This window comes from Simochromis diagramma, unplaced genomic scaffold (genome assembly GCF_900408965.1).
Source record: "Simochromis diagramma unplaced genomic scaffold, fSimDia1.1 OVJJ01000753.1, whole genome shotgun sequence".
Taxonomy (NCBI): domain Eukaryota; kingdom Metazoa; phylum Chordata; class Actinopteri; order Cichliformes; family Cichlidae; genus Simochromis; species Simochromis diagramma.
Genome location: NW_024387523.1, coordinates 11,699,188 through 11,722,443, shown reverse-complemented (window position 1 = coordinate 11,722,443; position 23,256 = coordinate 11,699,188). Strand labels below are relative to the sequence as shown.

Here is a 23,256-nt window from a genome sequence, read left to right as displayed (position 1 = left end):
CATTACACCCTGCCACTGCTCTCAAATATCTTATTTGCAACTGCTTCCTTTGATCACAGCACCATTTTCTTTGTTTCCTGTTCAACGGTTACTTTTTCAGTTCCTGTTGTGATATATTTGCTTCTCTTATCTTCGTCTCTTCATCAGCAAGTTTTGCTTCCGTTTTGCGCCTCTTCTCAGTTCCATATTATCTGTTTTTTTAACCTCTTTCTGCTCGTTACGCGCTACGTGAAGTGATTCTGTGTCAACAAGTCCCACTGTAAGCTGAGGATGAGGGGAGAATTTTCATTAGTCAGATTGCCCCTGTTTTCAAGCTCTTCGCCCCCACTCCACGACCCCACAAGCTATAGATGCTCTTCTGCATCTACAGCTGCTTTCATGGCTTCTATCACCCCCTGATTCACTCCCCCCTTCTTTTCAGCAGTTGAAGGTAATGAATGATTATTGATGACGCAAGATGTCAAAACATGTTTTCTCGCAAAAGGTTAAAAGCAAACGTGAACATAAAGCTGCCAAATCAAACTGTCCTCATTTTTGCATGTTTTGATGTCATGCAGGACTGACTGACTTGAAGTTTTTTTTCACACTTCCTTTGCAAAAACAGCTTTCAGAACTACTGCTGTACACACCCATGCATACACACACACATACACACACACACACACACAGGGAAACAGTAAATCTGTCTCTACATGCATGCATGCGTGTGTGCGAGTGTGTGCGGACTCTCTGGTCTTGTCTTGGCCCCGAGATTAAAGCAATGTCAGCAAGTGTGTGATGAGACCTCACAGACGATGGCTAGCTCTTTTCCATTCTGGATCTCCTTGTCTCGCTGTCTCTCGTCTGTCCAATCCATTATTCAGCCACCTCTTTCTGTCTCTTGTCTACTATTTTTTTCTCATTATCTTTCTCGCTGTCTGACTGATACTAACTCCTTGTGGTCAGCGCAGTTCCTCCTATCTTAATATATATTACTGTACTATATCTATTCTCCCTCTCCCATCCTCCGTCTCTTCTTAGCGTTCTCGCTGTCTCTTGCACACTCAATCATTTTGCCCTCCGACTGCCAGACCTTGTGGTTTCCTGTGATGTGCAAGCAGTGCGCCAGAGTTAACATTACTGAGGGGAGCAGGAAGAATATGACACGAAGCTGTGCGATCAGAAATCCACACTAAGCTGTCAAATCTGTAAATGAATGTATGTAAAGATTTTCCATTTTTGCTCTATAATCACCTTTATAATTCTTATGTTACAAGATTTTTTAAATGACTCGTTCACAGGACCAGCAAAAGCACGATTTCACTGAAAGTGTTATGTTCTGATAAAATAAAATTGTAAAGAAAGAAAGAAACGTTAAAACTGCTGATGCGTGGCGTCAGTAACAGTAATAGGTTTGCTACACTGTAGCGTTCTGCTGGGAAGCTTTGGGTCCTGGCATCTATCTGGATGTTGCTTTGACATCTGCCACCCATCACTGTTGGAGACCGAGCACACCTTCTTATTGTAAGGACAACCGCTTCCCCTGCAGGACAGTGTGCCCTGTCACACTACAAAAAACAGTGCCAGCCAAGCTCGAGAAACACAACAAAGAGTCAGAGGAGCCACAGGGGCTGCCGTACACCACAGGACTCCCCCAGAAATCCACTTTCCAGTTTGGTTCAAGTGGTTCAAAGTTGTGTTTAGTAGCACTAGAGAACTGTAAATATTAAGCAGCTGGTTTTCTGCCTTATTGGTGTGCGAATATTCAACTGGGATAGCCCCTCAAGTCAGATTTCCAACTTGGTAGTTGGAGTAGGAGAAGAAACACCAGACCCATCTTCACAATCCAAGATGGCAGCAGTGCATGTAAACAGTAGTAAAACTGTAAAACTTTGTGCTGCCCGTGTGCAGAATTTGTGGCTCGCTCAATGATCCACACGTGGAACAATGACCAGGCTCTAGCCGTGAACGTGCTACAGCGGCGTGGTCATTCCCAGTTCCAGCATCTGACTTCCAAGTTAAATGGAACGCAGCGCTAAAGACAACATAAGTTAAGTGGCATCAGGCTGAGAACACTTGACCATCTCAGACTAAAGTATAGAGCTTTACATTGATGTGTTGGAGAATCAAGTTATTCGAGCGCCCATAAATAATATGCACTTATAGTTATATGCACACCCTACAGTGCCAGTATGTGTTCCCAGAAGCTGCAGAGGTTAAGTCGTTAAGCTCAGGGTAATTTTCATAACCTGAAATTATATCTAAACATTAATGTAATGAATCCTGTTCTAATTTCATTCAAATTTGATTCAGCACAAATTAAGCGCTACAATGTAACATAAGCTTCACAGCTTACTATGCAGCCTCTTCACTGACTGTGCCATGCTTAGCAAAACTGGCACTGCACATAGTTACTGGTCCCAGTACAGAGATCTGTAGTGTCGGCAGTTTGAGGGAGAATCTGAAGGGATAACAGAGAAAGAAGAGCAACCGACCACGTCTGGGTGGCAGGAGAGCTGGAGTAATGTGGAGGTATGCTGAGGTTCAGTATAGGAATGAATAATGCAGACGAGGGTTATCTACTCCGCTATCATCTAATTGGCTGGAATGAGTTAAAGAGGGGGAGCATGTGTAACTAAGAGGCTTGAAAGTGGTCCGTTCTCAAGAGCAGGGGAGAGTGAACAAGTCAGAAAAAGATCAAAATTGAAAGTCACGGAGCAGCTACGGATAAAGTTACTCCAAACATAACTTTCTCGTATTTCTGTTTCAGCAGCATCACATAATCAGTCCTCTGTATTAACGTGAAGAGAAATGTTGAGTTTCGGGGTTTTTTTACTTGTGTTTGCATTTCCATCCCAGCAACATGAAGGAGGGACTCTGTGTGTTGGACCCACAGTGGGAGCTTGATGACTGCTTTCCATCCTGCTTCATGTTTTTGTTAGTCTGTAGGGGGATGTGTGTCAGAGGGAAGAAAATAACACTACACTGCTCATAGTTTATATAAATGTAAGAGAAAGTCAAAGTTAAAGTAGTGCACACATCCTGCCTTCGCTATATTCGTTCAACAAAGGTCAACAGTTTTCACGGAGTGGTTTTGGTGTTTATTTAATCAGCATCTGTTTACTCGAAGTAGTACAGTGAGGAGCGGTGCCCTTCGCCCTACAAGTATCACAGCCTGCACTCACTGTGCTCTTTTACCCACTGTCTCAGATTGTGATATTGCTCAGTGTACAATGAGAAATTATAACCAGCCCAGTGTTAAACCTCTCAGTGTTGCCAAAGATGTTTGTAGCTAGTGGCGCAACTCAGGAAGTCGTTATGGAAAATGGCAAAGTCCCTGCATATGTGTGATGTGTCTGTGTGGAAAATAGCTTCACTGGAGGGTGATGTACTATAAGCCTTTTTCAAATGGCTCTGGACTCTGTCCTAAAATTACACATAGAGACACTGACAGTTACACAAAGCCACGCAGAGGCACACAAAGAAACATTCGGTGTGACAGCAAGCGATAGCTGAGGAGTAACACAGCGCAGTCCCTCCGTGTGATGCGACCTGGATACATGTGTTTAACCATAAAAACAATAGAACCGACATTAATAAATGAATAGTGAGACAGACTCTAGTTTTTCATTAGAGAACTCATCACACCTATAGCTGCTACCCGTCTGTCCCATTTCAACTGAGAGGCCACTATCATTCGGCATTTTTAATTGTGATACAATTTAATGCATTTGAAATCATTTTTAGTTTGTTCAGACTAAACTAGCAGAATGATCTAAACTCATTACAGAGAGACATTACAATCCCACAGTCGAAACACATGGATGTTATGTTAATTGGTGGTTCTAAATCGACCATAGGTATGAATGCAAGTGTGAATGCCTCTATGTGTTGGTCTAGACTGGTAACCTGTGCAGGGTGTACCCTGCTTCTTGCCCCATGACACCTTAGGTAGGCTTCAGTAGTGCACTGTGTAGCGCTGTGTGATGGGTCATGGGATGTAAATGTGCCGGTTGCTAAAGCGCTTTGGGTCGACTTCTGTGTTCAAATGTGCTATAGGCTATAAATGTTGGCTTTGACAGTGCATTTGTTTAAAATCACCCATGTCCATTTGGGTGCTTATTAGAAATTAATATTGATTGATGAATGTATAGATTTTTACTGGTATATGAACACCATCTGGCTACTCGGTGCGCTGCATGGAGCCATATTTGCCTTTAAAATAGTAAGTAGGAGTGCAAAGCATGCAGCAGCATTGAGACAGCGCGTCCTTCATTTGACGTGGAAAACCTGTAGCTGTCTTTTTGTGTCAATTTAATAGATGGCCAAAATATTATGCTGCTTCTCAGTGAATAAGTTGCTGGAGGCAGTTGGAGTGCGGGCCTTTCCTGCAGTCAGTCGTGATTAAGACACATAATGTGTCACTACCCAGTTTAGCTCCTGCGGGATGGTTTTACTGCACGCCATTGCTCTTGTTTTTCCTCACTCCACGTTTTTGTAACTGCCCTTTCCTTTAAAAAATAAAACTAAACAAAGCAGTGGATAAATGCATTTTTTTTTAAAGTTCCTGTTTATTCAAAGAATTCATGTTTGTATTTTTTTTTTTTTTTTTGCTTAATGGGAGTAGTCTGTTTTAGGTCATGTTTGTGTGGCTGTCAGGTCAAAGCACTTACAGATGAGGAAATGTGAAATAAATGGTAGTTACCTTGATAAGCCTGACTGATATACTGACAAATATATAATTTAATGGATATAATGACATTTGCACTAATTTAGGGTCAGACCCAACAAAGTATTATTAACAAACCTGTGTGACCTTAGGTGAGGTCATTGCTCATATTGCAGTTCTCTAAATGCGCTCAAATCTTGGTAATGGTGGCCCCAGCTTTACTTCTGGTTAAATCCCATCAGCTCCTTCTTGAGATCTGCTGACCACCTCAGTTGTGTCCCACCTGTCTTCACTTTCTCACACTCTTTGCCTCAATCCCATTACACCGAGTTCAAATGTTACAGTCACAGCTTTCTTTGTGTTGTTTCTCAATCCTTGAGAGCTGCCCCTGACCTTTTGTAATCCATCACTGGAGATCCCCGCTGCCGTAGTAACCAAATTAAACGTGTCACAGAGTAATGATGATTGGCCTGAAATTCAGTCATAGCTTCGGTCAAGGGGGGCAGGGGTATCTGTAGAGTAGTGTGAACATGTGTTTTGAGTCACGGGGATGTATGCCCAATAAACCCCTGTGAAGTCGGTGGTTTTCTGAGCAAGACTAATTTCTCTTCTAGGAGAAGTTTTCAAGATATCCAGGTTTTGTTTGTTCAAAAACAAGGTTTCAGTGAGCACCCTTAATCAACCTCCAGCCCCTCCGATGGAAGCTGTGTGAAGGCTGAGCTCGTGTTGGTGAAATGTCAGCGTTATGGATGCACACTGGTGTGTGAAGTGGCTGCCCATACACCTACTAAAGGGTTTGTAGGCTCTGTGCTAATTGGCCCGCTCCTGGTAACAATACAGCAGCTAAATGTCAGGGCTCCCTCAGCACTTTGTCTCCATGCTGGTTGCTTCTCAGTTCTGTATAATACTCTTCATTGATTAGAAAAAAACCCACTCAGGAGACAATAGACCTCGTGAGTGGGGCTGGAGTGGGAGGTTGTGTGTGTGGGAGTGTGGGTTAGTGTGTAAGCCTGATTATAAGCTCATTCAGGTCACTATTTTTCCAGCTTAGTGGATAATTTTTGCTAATATTGTTTATATAAATCTCACAGTTTATATTTTCCAGCCTCTTTGTCTACAGGAACATAAATCTTATATAACGCGTGCAAACAATTTTATGCTGAATTGTCCAGATATTAAAAAACAAACATTTTCTTTGACGTGAAAACATTTCAACAATCACAAAGAAAATCATGTGTAATTTCTATCAATCCAAGTCTGGTTATAAAATACACACGCAGGCTTTTGCAGCTCCCATGAAACCACTCTGACATCATAAAATGACCCTCTGTCTGTGGTTATAATATTATTTCACTCCATTTACTATTTAAAAAGCTGACCACATCAGACATATTTCTTTAGTCTCTAACCATCCGTACTGTATACTGTATATGAATCGTCATAACACTGAGCCACAGGAAACCATCAGAATACGCTGACTGTACATTAGCACGCAAAATGTGTGTGCATAGTGCATGAGAGGTAAAACAAAAACAAAACCCTCAGACTTCCAGGATGAGTTAATGCATCTGCACAGATATAAAAGTGTAAGATGATTGCATCAACACAGATTACGGCGGTGCTTAATTATAGTTCTTAAATCAATTTGTTTAGTGAATCATTGCTGATAATGCAAATAAGCATACAGAGTAGATAAAAGCAGCAACACCAACAATAAGCAGGGTTATGTCCCCTACCTTTGTGTTTGCTGCCTCTTTTTCCCGTCTCTTTTCACTTTCTGTCCTCCCTCGCTCTTCAGCTCAGTATCTCTCTCGGGTGCAAGAGTGGAATAACTGGTGTTTAAAGGAGGCTTTAATTTTATTTACTTTCTGTTCACATCGCTGGATTCTTCTGAGTACACTGAAATTTCTTTAAATGTCACTGAGCTACAAGCCCAATTCTAGAAATGTGTGGATGCTGTATAAAATGTAAATAAAAACAGAGGCAATTATGTGCAAATCTCATTAAACTTTATTTTATTCACATTTGAAAAAGGAAAACCAAAAGCCATGCTTCTGTAATAAATGCAGCATGCAGTTTAGCATTGTCTTGCTGAAATATGCAAGGCCTTCCCTGAATAAGACATCATCTGGATGGGAGCATGTGTTGTATATACTTGCATGTGACTTTTCAGCATCTGTCTTTCCAAATAAAAGCTGCCAATTTAATAGGCACTAGTGCACCCCTATACAATCAGAGATGCAGGCCTTTGAATTGTGTGCTGATAACAAGCTAAACTGTCCTCTCCTCTTTAGTTTGGATAATGTAGTGTCCATATTATCCCCCCCAAAAATTCAGATTTTGATTTGACTGGTCTGAGTCAGTTTTCAACTTGAAGAGAAGATGATGGCTTTTCTGGAGCATGTTTATATCTTCCTTGAACAGAAAAAAAGCTTCTGCACAGAAAGACGAAGAGGAAAATCTGAGGGAACTAAACAAACTCCATCAACTCATATGCAACCAGAAATAATACTCAGCATAGTAGAATAATAACAGGAATGAAAAACTAGGAGCATTAAATTGAAACCAAGCCATTCCAATTCATTCAAATGTAACTGTTACATGTTTCAGTAAGGTCTTCACATAATGCCAAGGTCAGAGCAGCCACTGACAAAACAAGGGTCATGTCCTCGATAATTTATGTGAAGATTGCTAGACTTCTACTGAATGTCCATGAAATGATCAGTTAATCAAAGTGTTGCTCGCTGGTCAAAGTAACAAAGGAAAAAACTGACATGTTTATTAGTACCTTTATGAGTTCTTTAACTCAAGGTTTTGGACTGAAGTTGAAAACAAAAAGGGAAAATTTGCCTGCCAAAGATTAAAACATTTTAAACCGACTGTTGCTGGGATGGATATCTGCTGTGGTTTTAAGAGGTGCACAGTCTTAAGCTCATATTTCAACTTTAATCCTGACAGTAATGGAAAAAAAGTGGAGAAAAATAGACAAGGGAGTTTAAAGTCAAGTGTTTTCAAAATGATAAGGTTTGAAAATATGTCTTAGAAGTATAAATTGTTGGAAAACCAACTAAATAAATATTGGAAATGTCCCTTGGAATTTGTGGAATTAAAAAAAACAAACAAATTAGACCTGATGCTCTGGTGGAGAGTCACTGAAACCATTATGTTACTGATATTCAGACACACAGTAAAACCATTAAAGAAATGTGGCCTTTTAAAAGTGCACTGTTATTTTCAATAATCCTTTAAGCTAAATTTCATGTTCACAGTCAGTGAGAGCCTGGAGCAAACATCCAGGGAACGGAAGAAGCTTTCTGTTCTTCCTGCACCTAAACGAATAGTGTCAATGAATCAAAAGCAAGGAACAAAGGACTCGATTACACTGTGATGTCACATTAATTGTGTGTGTGTGTGTGTGTGTGTATATGTGTGGCTGGCAGATACTTTTAAGGCTGCTGTGACTGGGAGTGACATTCCCCAGCAGGGAAAATGTATCAGTCTAATTGGCACTCTGTTTAAAATTCATCATCTGTGGACAGACAGTGGAACAGCGTGGCAGTCAGTGGCTCTTTGGTGACTACGTTTGATTGTCTGGCTTTGCAGCAGGCTTGGCCTGCGACTGAGAGAGAACGTAATGAGAACGTGCAGCAGGAGCCTGCGTATGTAAAACAAACTGTTTGGGCACAAGTGTCAGGTAGCGCCACATCTCGTGATGCAAACTGCCAAGGTTGCACAGCACCGCTTCTCTCTTGACCTCTCAAGATGTAAATAATTTATCTAGTCTAATATTCCTGTAGGTTGTAGCATTCAGAGGAAAACAAACGTGTTCCTCTTGTTCCTGCACAAGACACTTATGTCCCCCCCCTACACACCCACCCCCACTGCTGCCACCACACACATCAGCTCCCGCCTTTCCTGGTGTGCCAGTACAAGAACCTATGAATTGCCCAGTCAGCTTCTTTTCTTGTGAAAAAGCACATTTCATCTCATTTGTTTGCATTTTTTTTTTGCCTTAAAAAGTTTGCTGTCCCAGAAGGAGTAGGAGTAGGGGGAAGGGGTGGGGTAACCAATAGGCCCGGAGGCTGGCCTGCTTGGTGCCGTGCAGCCAACCTGCGCACATTTTCCCTGCAGTCGCTATTTAAGGAGAGTGAAATGCTATTAATATCTTTCTACCGTTTCCACCTTTCTCCAGTCTCTCCCTCTTCTTTTTCTCTGCTGACGACACGCTTCCTCCTCCTTTTCACTCCCTGCTGCTTCACCTTTTTCCTCTCCAGGCACAGCTCGTTAGTCCAATGAAAGTCTAGAACTGTGTTTATTGTAGTTTTCTTTTCGTGTCCCCATTACGTGTAACTGTGATATGCTAAATTGCCACAGTGGCATTTGACATAGATTCTGATGTGTTTGTCAGACTATAAATAAATCTCTCGTTCCAACCGAGCTTTTCTGAGCATTTGTTCAAGCCGGTCTATATGTTTGCCAGTGCGTGCCCTTGCAGAAGGTGTCACTGCAAGTGTGTGTTCAATAATTGGACCGTGCTGTTATTTGTGTTTGTGCACCTGGAGCATGTGCACAGATTGCAGGTCAATGCCTGAGAGTCGTCGTCAGAGCCTCAGGGATCCATGCCGGCGCCGTCCACACAAACACGCAGACACACACATGTACAGTAATAGGTACTATGACGTGACCCCATGGCCCTTTCGGTTTATGTCCATATTCACCTGCTCTTATTCTCCTGCTTCTCTTTAACTTCTTTCCCTTCACTGACTGAAATTGTGGAACTATTTTTCACTTTAGGTACTTGATACCTAATTCTTATAAATATATGGTGAAAATAAAGACTACATTATCTCTTTTTCTTTCTCTGTCTTCTGTACTGCCGCCTCCTCGTCCTCCCCTCCCCCTCCTCTGTTTTCTGTAACTGATAGCTGCTTTATCACCAAGTCGTGATTGAATCAAACCTGCATTTTCCCACAATCCAGCTCTGTTTCTCTCGACCTGGTATACTGGCTGGTGTACGCATAGAGTGCTAACATGCACACACAGTGTAATGAAACAATACACAATTTGATGTATGTTTATTAGAGCTGGTAACACCTTTTTATCTCACTTCAGCGTACTCACAGGCCGGCTGAAGTAATGTGAGAACTCCTTTTTCACTTATGTATGCTTACAGGAAAACAGCAGTAAAAGCACCTTGCCTAGCTTCCATTAAAAGCAATCTTCCTGCTCTGCGAGCTGCCGAACATTCATTTGTTGTCTGCCCCAACAGCAGACCAATGACCCTCTGGAGGTCTAAAGGCCCAGAGCCAAATTCTGTGCACTTTATACATACAGAGGCTTGTGGTCTGTATTACGGATCTTTGGAGTTTCAGCATAGAGATGCTTCTCTTTCTCTCTTGGTCTCTCTATCTCTCCCTCTCTTACTGTGCTTGCATTTTTCTTGATTCTCCACCGTGTCCACGAGACAAATTACACTCTTGGATGTTGGAGAAAAGTCAGATATTCTCTGTACAAAGCAGAGCATGCATTATTCTTTTTATAAACTTCTGGGGCAATTACTAAGCCTTTGAGCAGACAGCCTTTCAGTAAACTTATTGAGTGGCTCACTTACATAATGTATTGTATTTATTACATTATGGCAATCTTTTTGATGTGAAACATCTGCACTCATATGAAAAAGAAAGTTTTCACAGGACACATTTGCAGTCCTGTGGAAAACAATTAAGTACACACTCACTATAGGAATTAAGTAACAACCACGTGTTGCTAATCAAATCCACTTGATTAACTGATAAATAATAAGTGTGAGCATCGCTATAAAAGCGGAAGTCTTGGCAGGCTTCTTGTCTGGAGCATTCTTGTGTGTGTTAACACAGTGCCAAGCAGGAACGACATCAGCAGCAATCTCAGATAGATAGGCCATCCAAACACTTTGATCATCCACAGCAGAAACATATAAGTCAGTCTACCCATGATTGGGCGTCCCAGTAAATTCACCCCAAAGTCTGCAAAAAACCCAAGAGCTACACTTCAGAATCTCCCCGCCTCAGTCGTCATGGTAAATGTTAAAGTTGACGATGGTACCATTAGAGAAAGACTGCAAAAGCATGGGTTGTTTGGAAGAGTTGCCAGGAGGAAACCTTAGCCTAGGTTTGCAAAGCTGCATCTGGACAAGCCACAAGACTTCTGGAACAATGTGCTTTGGACAGATGAGACCAAAGTGAAGATGTTTGGTCATAATGTACAGCACCAAGTTAGGAGAACACCGCATATTAGCACAAACACATCAAGTGTCACAATGATGGTGGAAGTAGCCACATGACCTGAGTCGACCAAGACCTCGAAGAACACAAGTCAAATGTGGGTCATGCGACAGGATAACGCTCTCAAGCAGAGCAGCAAATCTCCAGCTGGATGTCTGAAAAATACAAGAATCAAGGAGCTGCAAAGGCCCAGTAAACGTCCATACCTCAACCTGATTGAAAAGCTGTAGTGGGAGCTTAAGAGAGCTGTGCATAATCAAATGCCTGCAATCCTCAATGAACTGAAGGTTTGTAAATAAGGCTGGGCCAAAATTCCTCCACAACGATGTGAGAGTCAAACAAAAAATGATTACTTCAAGTTAGTGCTGCCAAAGGTGGTTTTATAAGCTACTGAATCATGGGCTGTACAGGACTGCACAGAGTGCTGTGAAAACTTTCTTTTTCACAGGACTGGATGTATGTTTATTTATAATGTGCTTTTAACCTTCTTTTCCTCTGAGGTCACCCGGGCCTGTCATCATCCTGTGCTGAATATGTAAAGCAACGGCACTTTGATCTCTACCTCATAAAAAACATTATATCTTTAATGCTGACCTCAAAAGAGCATTTTTACTCTGACATTTCTGTTCTTTCTTCTCAAAATACTTACATCTAAATCCATTTTGAATCTCTTTAAAAAAAAAAAAACCTCAATATAAGGGTACTTTATTGAGGCAGGTTAAAGTCAAAGCTGAGTCAATTTTCTTTCAGTGTCCCATGAGGCCAACCATGCTGAATTGGTGGATTTCAACTGATGCTTTGCTCTTAATTGACATTTCCCTGAAAGGGAGGGCGTGATGGTGTGTGGTGATACTGGGGTGGATGGAGAAATGTGCCTTCAGCAGAAATGTGACTCCCTCTCGATATTCATCATGCGTGGCCTAACTGTCTGCTCGTCTATTTTGCTTGATTATGCATTTATATCTTAATGTTCATAAGTAGAAAGAAGCAAATGCGTCTACTTGGTGGATCTTAACAGGCCTCTTAAATATATAGAAGAGCCGTAACAGAACGTTAAAGTGAAGGCAATGAAAAAGGACATCATACATGTCAGATAACTTTAAAAATCTGGATATTATGCAGTATCAGTGGTCTCTTTGACTGAATTTGGGCATATTATATTTTCCCAAGCACTAGTCAGCATTGTCATCCAAATAGCTTTGTTATTTGTATTAGTAATAAACAATATATCAGTGAATTATTTCAAAGGATTTTTGTTTTTATTTGAGCCAAGGAGTGGGGTTGGTGGTCAGAAAAAATGGAGGGAAACTGAAAGGGGGAGTAACACTTTGTGCTTAGTGATTTTAGGATCTTATTTTCCTCTGACATTTGCACCAATCAGGCACACTCCTTATAGGTGAAGTGAATAAATAACATTTATTCACTCATTACAATGCTCTGCTGGGAAACCTGGGGTCATAGGGTTAATGTATATATTAGACGCAGAGCAGAGTTCTGCATGGCAACAGCACTCCCCGAGGGCAGCAGCCTCCCCCGTTAGAACAGAAATACTCAGGAGTATTATTGAGGAGCACTTGAGGTCTTCACCCCAGATGTTGATGCGATCTTGACCTACGGAGGCTCTACACCCAGGCCCTGATTGGTCAGAGCTATTTTTGGCAGCACAAGGGGGGACCTCCTTGACTTTTTGTTTTAATGTTGTGACAGATAAGGGTACATATCCAACATACTGGAGAAAATGTGATAATGTCCACACCATTTATGTAACTTTACCTCTCTGCAGCACCACCGTGGATTTTGAATCAAACAATTTGGAGCCTGTTTTTCATGAATAGTTAATGAAATAGTTTTATTAAACATGTGGAATTAAAGCTCAAATTCTGCACTTTGTGCTTCAAATCAAACGACTGTTTGATATAAAATCTACTTTGGTCTTTTAATGCTACATGTACGTTTGGCTGATATTAATGCTCATCTGTGGCTTGTGAACAGGATGAGATGAGTTTTGAAGGGTTTGTTGCATCATAGCAGAAGTAGATTTTATAAATATGCAGTCTAGTTGCAGAAACGGATACGATGACTCATTGAACTGTATAGAAATTGCTGTATGCAAGGGATAGTATTGTATTCAGGTAAATGCAGAGTTGTGTTTCTACGGGAATGTTGTGTCTGCATTTTGTAAAAGTCAAGCTGTCGATCCCGCTGTCTGTGCTCTAACTTGTTTCCTGTCATAAAGCACAAGTCAATGAACCCCCCTGAAATGCTGCTCCAACGAATCTCCTCCTCACCATATTACACACAACGCTTTGAGTTAATTGGAGAGGAAGGAGAGGGTTTAGTCAGCACATTGCTCAGCTGATGAATGACCGAAATGCATTGTTTGCCGAGAGTCATCTCAGTGTATTTTTCAAACTATCCCTTCTGTGGCTGGAGCACTGTTTACGCCTCGGTGGGCTAAAAAATATACAATGGTAATTAGGAGGTGTCTGTTTATTCACGCATGGTGTCCGGTGTCTTTCTAGCTGTCTAAGATCTGCTCTGTCTTTCTATTTGTCTCACTATTGGGAAACTGCAGCTGGGCAGGCAGACAAAACAAAAACAGTCTGAGAAGTCGCTCACTGACTCACATCTCACATTCAGTTGAGAAGAGTGAAAGTGAGACGTGGTTTTTTTTTTTTTTTTACGAGAGCACGAGTTAGACCATTCAGATCAACTAAATCTTTACTGCTGGATTTTAATCAGCTTAATTGATAATGAAGGTTAATATTATCGGCTGATAATTAGCTGTTTTTATATTGAAATTTCTAACGGCCAATAAGTGAAAAAGAAAAAAAGAAAAGAAGAAATGAGAGATAACCCATAAACCGTGTTACGAGTGTTGGGGTTGCATAGTGTAAAAAAAGAAAGAAAATCAGCCGATATATTGGAATATCAGAGTTTTAAATCACCTAATATTGGTGTCAGTATCGGTCTTAAAATTCGTAAAAATCAGCCAGTCTCTATAATTTATTAACATTTTGTAAATTTGTAAAATATATTTAGTTATTATGTACTTATTAATAATTGGGAAGTATATACTTATTATATACTTTCCATTATATTTAACGTATTATATTTATTATATTTAATCCATCCATCCATCCATTCGCTTCCGCTTATTCTTTTCAGGGTCGCGGGGGGCGCTGGAGCCAATCCCAGCTGTCATAGGGCGAGAGGCGGGGTACACCCTGGACAGGTCGCCAGTCTGTCGCAGGGCCAACACACAGGGACAGACAACCATTCGCACTCACATTCACACCTAGTGGCAATTTGGATTATCCAATTAACTTATCCCCACAAGCTGCATGTCTTTGGACGGTGGGAGGAAGCCGGAGTACCCGGAGGGAACCCACGCAAACACGGGGGAAAACATGCAAACTCCACACAGAAAGACCCCGGCCTGATGGTGGAATTGAACTCAGGACCTTCTTGCTGTGGGTTTATAGTAGCCCTTTAAAGCAGTACTTAGCCACCCTTTTTGTCTGATTTTAATAAGTTCCTCTTCATCTGTCGTCATGTTCCAAATGTGGTCTTTTCACTTGTCTTAAATAACTTTTCAGTAGCTGGGACCACATCCTCATTTGTAGGAGGCATGAGCATGAATTGAGCCTGCGGTTTTGGGGAAAGGCCTCAGAGGGGAGTAGCATTGGGCCGGGCCGATCCGCATGCACTAATGAGAGGTGAATGAATTGAAAAAGGGAGCGAGGAAAAGCCAACAGAATGCCAAAAAGGATGAATGTGTGGTCCTGCTCCTGAAATTCAGATAAATTATTTCCAATGAAACATACTCTTTCAACACTTTCACACACTTAATTTACTTTTTAGTATAGACCATATTTTTAACCCGTTCACACTATTTTGAGAAATAGTACAACATCATTGCAAACACTCACTTCTTCTATGCTCCAGCTTTGCTCACCTAGTAATTGATTTCCTCCCAGGCTTCTGATTGGCCTACAGTTATAAGTTTTCGTGTGGAGGGAGATGTGTTTTAGACGGTGTTTGTGTGCATTCAATTTAAAATGGTAAATGGTCTGTATTTATATAGCGCTTTTACTAGTCCCTAAGGACCCCAAAGCGCTTTACATATCTAGTCATCCACACATTCACACACTGGTGATGGCAGCTACATTGTAGCCACAGCCACCCTGGGGCGCACTGACAGAGGCGAGGCTGCCGGACACTGGCGCCACCGGGCCCTCTGACCACCACCAGTAGGCAACGGGTGAAGTGTCTTGCCCAAGGACACAACGACCGAGACTGTCCAAGCCGGGGCTCGAACCGGCAACCTTCCGATTACAAGGCAAACTCCCAACTCTTGAGCCACGATCGCCCCTTTAAAGAGTAAAAGCAGAAAGCCCCCATTTAAAAATATACCCATGCACATGTCAATGTAGCCTCATCTACGTCGACTTGCTACAGCTTTTTAATATAGTAATGAATGACTATGTGCAGCTGTATATTCTCAGCTGTATATTCTTTACAGCCTGGCGTCACACATGCTGTTTGAATGATTATTTTCCCCCTTTAAAAAACATGTAGATCTATTTCTTCACATCATGATCAAAGAAATAAATCCACATATTGCCTCCTGTCTATCTGTGCGGTCTTCCCTGGACATTTGTTAGTTTTTCCTGAACAATCAGTCAAGAGGTCACAAAAAAGATCTACTCATTTATTCTTGCTCCTGCCTGTTATTTTTGATGTTTTCTTACACTTCATGTGAACCCAAGAGATGGTGATGGACTGAGACAAATCAGGTCTTTCTTATCATTTCTTCTTCTGCTGAACATAAATAGGTTTCCAATTTCTTTTTGTTTTTGTTTCACGTGGCTGTTGTCTTCTTTCCCAGTGGAACATTTCTCAGTGGAAACGGTATACAGATCAGGCTTTGTGTGCTTCTCAGTTCAGCTGTTGTCGTCTGACCTGCTGCTTTTTCGCAAAGCAGCTTTTTAATGCAAACGCTTTAAATGCATTTCATTTCTCACACATTAGCCCAGTTAGAGACTTGTTGATCGTATTACTGAAGATAAAGGGCACCATTGTGTGAGGCTTTGAGAACTGGTTTGGGGTCCAGCAAGTGTTCTCTAACTTTGGGCTGTGACATGTTGACCAGCTGGACCAGCAGCTGCCACCTGGATAATCCTGCCTTGTTGTTCTAGATTTCAAATGGCACAAAGGGCAGCCAGGGAGTGGTTGTGTGTTTGTTCATTTCTCTCAGCTCTTTTTTGCTGTATCTTTTACCCACTTTGTTCTCAAATGGTCCTTCCATGTTCACTGTTATTGTGCTGTGGATCATGTTGTGGAGCTGCGGAGTTGCAGTATGTGGTTAAAGCCAAAAGCAAAGCAGCTGAGCTCCATCACGCTATTGGGGTGATCTGTGATAATCTTACCATTGTTGAGGTAATCTCGGTGTGGGTAATGAAGTTCTTGTGGTTGTCTGACAGTTAGTTTTTAGTCTCACCGAGAATATGCGATTAAATAAATTCATTGTAGCTCTCTTGAGGAACCAATTATATATATATAAAAACAATAACATCATTAACGGATAATGAAAATAAAAAGAAACATTATTTTCTAACATAATCAGCATGCTGAGCCTCCTTTAATCGCACTTACACTGAATCTAACAATAACTTTTTCCGCCTGTTAAGTGGGACAGCGAGGTACAGTAGTGCCAGTGTTTTCCTCTTTTAGGCCCCACGCAATTCCAGAAACACAATAACATGAAATTAGAGTTGATGCCCTGTGCGTAGTGAGGAAAATATTGTTGAATGGCATCAAATATTTTGTTGTTAACAGCTAATGTCTGCATGTGAGAACTTTACCGTGATAATAGATTCGGCATTTTAAAATGTTCCCTAACAGTTGTCCTGAACTTAATGATGGAAATTCTGACTTCCCACATCTGCAGAGACACTGAAAAAAATTAAGTGTTTATATTAAGATGAGAGCGGCTTAAGCATGAGACAGAATCAGTCAGAATTTATGTTGTGTTTAATTTCAGGGGAGTTCTTCAGCTCAAGTGGCCATTACTTCTGTGGGGCGAAGTTTTTTTCCTAGCTGAACCGCAGGTTTCCATTTGCTATTGTCCTAATCTAAAAGATTATTTTAGATTATTTATTTTATTATTTTATCCATAATAATAATAATAATAATTATATTATCCATGTGCCATGAGACCAACCCTTCTGAATTTTTATTATATTATATAATCATATATATACTCCTGATGATTATATATGATTATATATATAACTGTGATGTTATATGTGGATGTTATATGTGCTGCGAGTGGAGAGCGAGACTAAAATATCATTAGCATGTCACAATAAAGGTTTATGGCAGGAATAAGCAGTACTTCTGATACACAAACCACACTCAGAAGATCAAGTGATTGCGGCTGTTTTTCTTGTCTTCTGATTTATGTTTAGCTGTTTTATTGATTTCATTGATCGTTCGCAGAGTTATTCAGGATGTTTCACAACAGAATGAAATAGTTTCTGGCTTGTATGTGGACCACTTTTTTATTTTTTGATAATAATAATAAAAATACAATTAAATATGAAAATGAAATAAAATTTAAACATTTATTTATTTATAACTTTTATACACTCACTTGCCAGGGGGATATTTTGGTGAGTCCATGCAAATTGTAACCTCAGTTTCCTGTTCTTAGCTCCCAGGACTGGGTGCAGTCTTCTGCTGCTCTAGCTAATCTGTGTATTTAGAGATGTTCTGTATATCTTTAGTTACTGTTGCCTTCCTATCAAAGCAGTCTGCCCCTTTTCCTCTGACCTCTGACATCAACAAGGTTTTTTTTTCACTCAGAGAACTGCTGCTCATTGGATATTTTCTCTTCTTCAAACCATTGTCAGTAAACCCTAGAGACGGTTGTGCACAGAGTTGCTGCCATTGCTGCTCATTAGATATTTGCAGTAATGAACAGTTAAATCAGGGTATGTAATAAGGTGGCAGTTGAATGGCCTGACAATTTATGCAAAAAACAAACAAACTTGGTTCCATTAGAGTGATTTTTGTCCTACTCACTGAATATGCCCGTTTGCATTGTGTTACAGATCAGCAAGTGTTTTCCTGCTTTGTGTGCAGTAATTTTTTGTGTTAGCAGTTAATCATGCAGAGACTAAACAATATATGTAATGAACTGTGTGTGTAACTGGTGTGTTTTTGTGTGTGTTTCAGTTTTCTTCTGGTGTTCAGCTGCTTAGTGCTGTCCGTGTTCTCCACCATCCCCGAACACCAGAAAGCCGCAAACCAAGGTCTCTTCATCCTGGTAGGACCCCCTTCTTCCCTCTAGTTTGCCCTCTTGTTTATACTTTTACAAACACATTTATGGCAGCTCCAGTGCACATCGTCACACGCTGTCCTTGCATGCATGCCGTCTCACTTGCTGCAGTCCATCCATGCGTGCTTGCGTATGTGCTTTTCTTTACCGTTAGCGGCGCAGATAGCCATGTAAGCAGGTGGGAGGATTCAGGTGTTGTTGACTGCGCAGGAAATCACAGACATGATGCACTAATCCTAATAGCTATCCCTTAATCCCCTCTCTTCCTCTGTACTTCAGCTGCTTTAGTGAAAGGTAATGGACACCCTTTTCCTCCTTCCTAACCTGACTCGTCCTCTCTCAGCCACCTTTTTCCCCTCTCTCTTCCCACCTTGCGCTTCATAACGTGTTATTTAATGGTAGTACTCTTCACTTCCACATTCCCTCCCTTCACTCTTTCGATCAATCACCTGGCCATTAGCAGACAATCACCCATTAGTGGATTTTACTTACATGAACATTTGCTCTAATGACAGATTGGTTCGGCGCATTATAAACTGTCTGCACGGTCCAGAAACCTGAAAGCAGGAAAGACGCGTGGAAAATGGTTTGACTTGAGTCAGAACTCTAAAGCTGTTAAATTTTCAGTTTAGAAACTGAACATATGACATGAATGTCCCTAGCTACGGTTTTTCTCTCTCTTCTAAGACCTTTAAAATGATATCATGGGAAAGGTTTAGTAAACAGAGTGCAGGGAATGTAAATCATGTTTTGAAGATTCACATTAGTTCATGTGTTACTGTAAAAAAATGTAAAATATACTTCCCAGCTAGATGTTCATCACATGCAGTGTGACATATTGTGTACTTTTCATGTTACCATGATCCTTTCCACAGCACTGATATTTTTCCTTTTGTTTTTCTTTGTGGTCTCTCAACATAGAGGCTGTGTTGAGTTCACTTGAAAGGTAACATGGTCCTTTTTCCGAAAAAGGCGTTTAGCGTGTGGCTACAACACAAGCTGAACATAACCATGATCCAAAATGGATCACTGGCAACTTGATAGACGTTGGGCACATAAACACCAGATTGCTACTTTAAATAAAATAGACAGCTCTGTTTGGGAGGCAGTTGGTGAGCGTGACACTGGTTTAACAATTTAATGGGAACCCTGTAAAATGATGATTAGTTGAACAAACATAACTGACCCCTCTTTCACTCTGTGTGTGTCGCTTGCAGGAATTTGTCATGATCGTGGTGTTTGGCTTGGAGTACTTCATCAGGGTTTGGGCAGCCGGATGTTGCTGCAGATACCGAGGATGGAAAGGACGACTGAAATTTGCCAGGAAGCCTTTTTGTGTCATAGGTTAGAGTGTGTTTATTTGTGTTTTCCACCTGTTTTCTACTGATTTGGTGCTGAAAAAGCAGCTTAAAGTTGGAACCACTGACATTTATGGCATTAAGAGGGGGTGAAATTTCATAATTCACGGAAGGAGCCTGTAAGGGATGTTTCTCCTCTTATGGGAATTGCCTCTATAATAGCTACATTATGTAACACTGGAATAAGCCTGCGCCACGTCGCTGGAAAATATTTGAAACTATTAATGTATTCATATAAAAGTATCCCTCGGGTGCTGTTTCTTTCTTTGTCATGATGTGAACATCTTCTCTCTAGACTTCATTGTGTTCGTGGCGTCACTGGGAGTGATTGCAGCAGGCACGCAGGGCAACATCTTTGCTACGTCCGCCCTGCGCAGCATGCGTTTTCTTCAGATTTTGCGTATGGTACGCATGGACCGACGAGGAGGCACCTGGAAACTTCTGGGCTCCGTGGTGTATGCTCACAGCAAGGTGGGAATGAGAGGCTGATAAATATGGAGTTAGGTCCCTATGTTTTTGGGCGGTGACACAAAGTAAGATTTTCAAAAGTAGCTTAAATAAGAGTTTTTCAAATCAAACAATGGCCAAATCAGTTTCTTAATTCCAGCACAACAGAGCAGCTTTTCAGTTACTGAAGTCAAAACTGGAGGTGGAGAAACCCACGAACAAGCAAGGAGGAAACATGGCTTTCAATGATGCCCCTGGGATCTACACTTCAGTCACTAAATGCAAAATTTCATCTGCATATTAAAAACAATCATTTAGCTTGGCAGTTATTTTAAACCTGTGAAAATGGGGAGCTGTGTATAACAACGTCTGTAGTTTCTGAACAGTTAACGTAATACTTTGGTAAAAACTTTCAAGTAAAAGTGAAATTTGCACTTCAGTGGCATGGTGATTGTTTGATTTAAAATCCGCTGTGGTGGTGTACGTTGTCCAAACTCATCATACACATGTTCTGACATGTAAACACTGTTTATCTGGTTTATGTTTAAGCAATAACATTTCATTGATTAAGTTGTACACTGAAAATGAAAAGTAAGCTAATACACAGTAGCCACTTGCAACATTATGGATTATTATAAGAGCAGAGAGGAGGCTGAGGGCTGCCATTAAAAGGCCCGCGATGACATGATGGGAACTAATGGGATAAATATCTCAATAGCTTTCAGCGTCAAGGAATATCTTGTGACTCTAATGGATGACCAGCCGTTGTTTGATTACATTCACAGGCCTCAAACATCAAACTCGCTGCTCATTTCTGGCAAATTAGCTGTTACCTTGTTGTGCTGACTTCCTCGCCTGTCACCCAGCATTCGGTTGGGGAACACGTATATACGGCTGTCATGATGATAATGGTGATGAATTGATGCATCAGCTGTCAGAGCAGCCAAGTCAAAGTGGAAGCCAAATGTGATTATGATGAGATTTTAGCCCATAATGATAATAGAGATACAGCAGAGACTGTGGTGGATTGTGATGCTGCTGACAGGTGTGACTAATACCACTGTCTGTCTCACAGGAGTTGATCACAGCCTGGTACATAGGTTTCCTGGTCCTGATCTTTGCCTCCTTCCTCGTCTACCTGGCAGAGAAAGACATCAACTCAGACTTCAACACTTATGCAGACTCCCTCTGGTGGGGGACTGTGAGTATTGCTAACTGTGCCCATATTTGGACTCCCTTTGCAAACATGCCTTTATCATCTTATCATCTGTGATTTAAATGCTCGAGTATACCCAGATGGGATCTATAAATTAAGATTCAGGAGGTGGTAAATGTCTTGTTTTTGGCCAGTTTGTTTAAAGAAGACTCAGCTGTAGGTGAGTGATTGTTGTGTTGTGTTATCTGAATGTGCATTTCACAAACCTTTAGGTATGTGAGCTGTGCATTTTGTCTGTCTGACTGTCAACAAGACTGCAAAAAATCTGCCAGGCTGAGTTCCACAATGGAGCAAGAGCAATAGAAGAGCCCATTAAGTTTTGGCGTGGATCCACAGAGCTTCTATTAAACTTCTCACTCTTAGTCTTAGAGGAGGGTTCAGCGTGAGATAATTCACAGTGATTTCTAGTCACTGCAAAACATGTCATGAAAGATTGCTGTGGTTTTTAAATTGACAGAAATCACGGGTGGAAGTGAGTGCACTTTCATATCAGATCTTGTTTGTGGGAGTAACTTCAGCTTTCGTGAATATATGCTTGAAAAAATTGGCTCTTTATAAAAGAAACAGTGCAACATGTCAGTGCAGTTTTTGAAAACTGGTCATTTATTAGGCCTCTCCTATTTTGAGCTCGAGATCTGTATTTCTTCCTCTACTCAGATAACTTTAACTACGATTGGCTACGGTGACAAGACCCCTCATACGTGGCAGGGACGGCTCCTAGCTGCCGGCTTTGCTCTTCTGGGAGTCTCTTTCTTTGCCCTGCCTGCTGTAAGTCTCCTATATTTACTCACAGTTCGCGACTCCTTCGGCATTGCCCAAAGTCACGAGTTGCACTCCTGACATTAATTTGATCTTTGACCCTCAGGGAATTTTGGGGTCAGGCTTTGCCTTAAAGGTTCAAGAGCAACACAGGCAGAAACACTTTGAGAAGAGGAGGATGCCTGCAGCAAACCTGATACAGGTGACGGCCACAGCAAGAGTCTCAAAAGCTGTTTCATTCGCACTCAAGCAGGAAACCACACAGGCTGCTAACTTTCGCTGTTTTTATCGCTTTGTGTTTTTTTTTTCTTCAGGCTGCATGGCGTCTCTACTCAACAGATGCCAAACACTCCTATCTAACAGCTACTTGGTACTTCTATGACAGCATGTTGCCTTCTTTCAGGTAAGCGCTCCCACCAGGCTGAGCACTGAGTGGATTCAGCCATCAGAAATCTGCGGGCACCTTTGGCCGTGTTTGGTTGGAGTGTAAAGGCAGACAGAGATTTGAGAGTTGCATCAGAACATTTCTCAAAAAGCAAATCCTGAAACATGTAGAGAAGTTTGTAGTTTGGTTTCTGCTCATGCGTTCATATCGCTGCACACATCATGTCTGCTACCTGCAACCCTCTCTCAGTTAAACTGAGGATTGTAGTGACAGAAATTATTTTAATTTGCTCTCCATTTATTATTTAAGATTTCTGCCACCTCGTTTATTTTTTCAGATTTTTCTTCTACGTAGTGGTTTCTTACATTTTGCATTTATGTATTAATTTGACTAATTTTTATTTTCTTAAAAGGAGGGGAACCTGAGAAACATGAAGAGACACGTGCATCTGTTTACATTTAAATTAAGTCAGACTTGCACTGCCCGATTCTTACTCTTCACACATGTACAGTACCGTGCAAAGTCTTGAACTACTCCTCATTTCTTTATGTTTGGTTACCTGGCAATTATCAGAGGAATGCTTTGTTTGTTTACTTATTCATTTTCTTAAGCCACTTAACATTGTCCTACGAATCATTCAAGCAAAAAAAAAAAAAATAAAGCGCTGAACCAGTTCTGCTTCTGTGTCTAACAGACGACAAAGAACCAAGGTTGAATTGTATCAGTTTAAAGAAACTGAACATGTGGACAAATGGCAGCTCTAATACAACTATCTGTAGCAGATAGTTGTATTAGATCTACCACTGTCTGATCTGATCTGTGATCAAAAAGTGTC

At 41.1% G+C, this 23,256-nt stretch overlaps 1 protein-coding gene across 3 annotated transcripts in view; it reads left to right on the top strand.

The window, feature by feature from the left end:
- Positions 1-23,256, top strand: part of LOC120726989 (potassium voltage-gated channel subfamily KQT member 4) — a 58,524-nt gene that overhangs the window by 19,874 nt on the left and 15,394 nt on the right. For all 3 annotated transcript variants that reach the window (XM_040021086.1, XM_040021084.1, XM_040021085.1), the window contains exons 2-8: positions 18,154-18,244; positions 19,474-19,600; positions 19,910-20,085; positions 21,137-21,262; positions 21,935-22,045; positions 22,143-22,238; positions 22,351-22,439. In XM_040021086.1, the coding sequence (XP_039877020.1) occupies positions 19,483-19,600; positions 19,910-20,085; positions 21,137-21,262; positions 21,935-22,045; positions 22,143-22,238; positions 22,351-22,439 (716 nt within the window). In that variant the 5' untranslated portion in view covers positions 18,154-18,244; positions 19,474-19,482. The remainder of the gene's footprint in view (positions 1-18,153; positions 18,245-19,473; positions 19,601-19,909; positions 20,086-21,136; positions 21,263-21,934; positions 22,046-22,142; positions 22,239-22,350; positions 22,440-23,256) is intronic.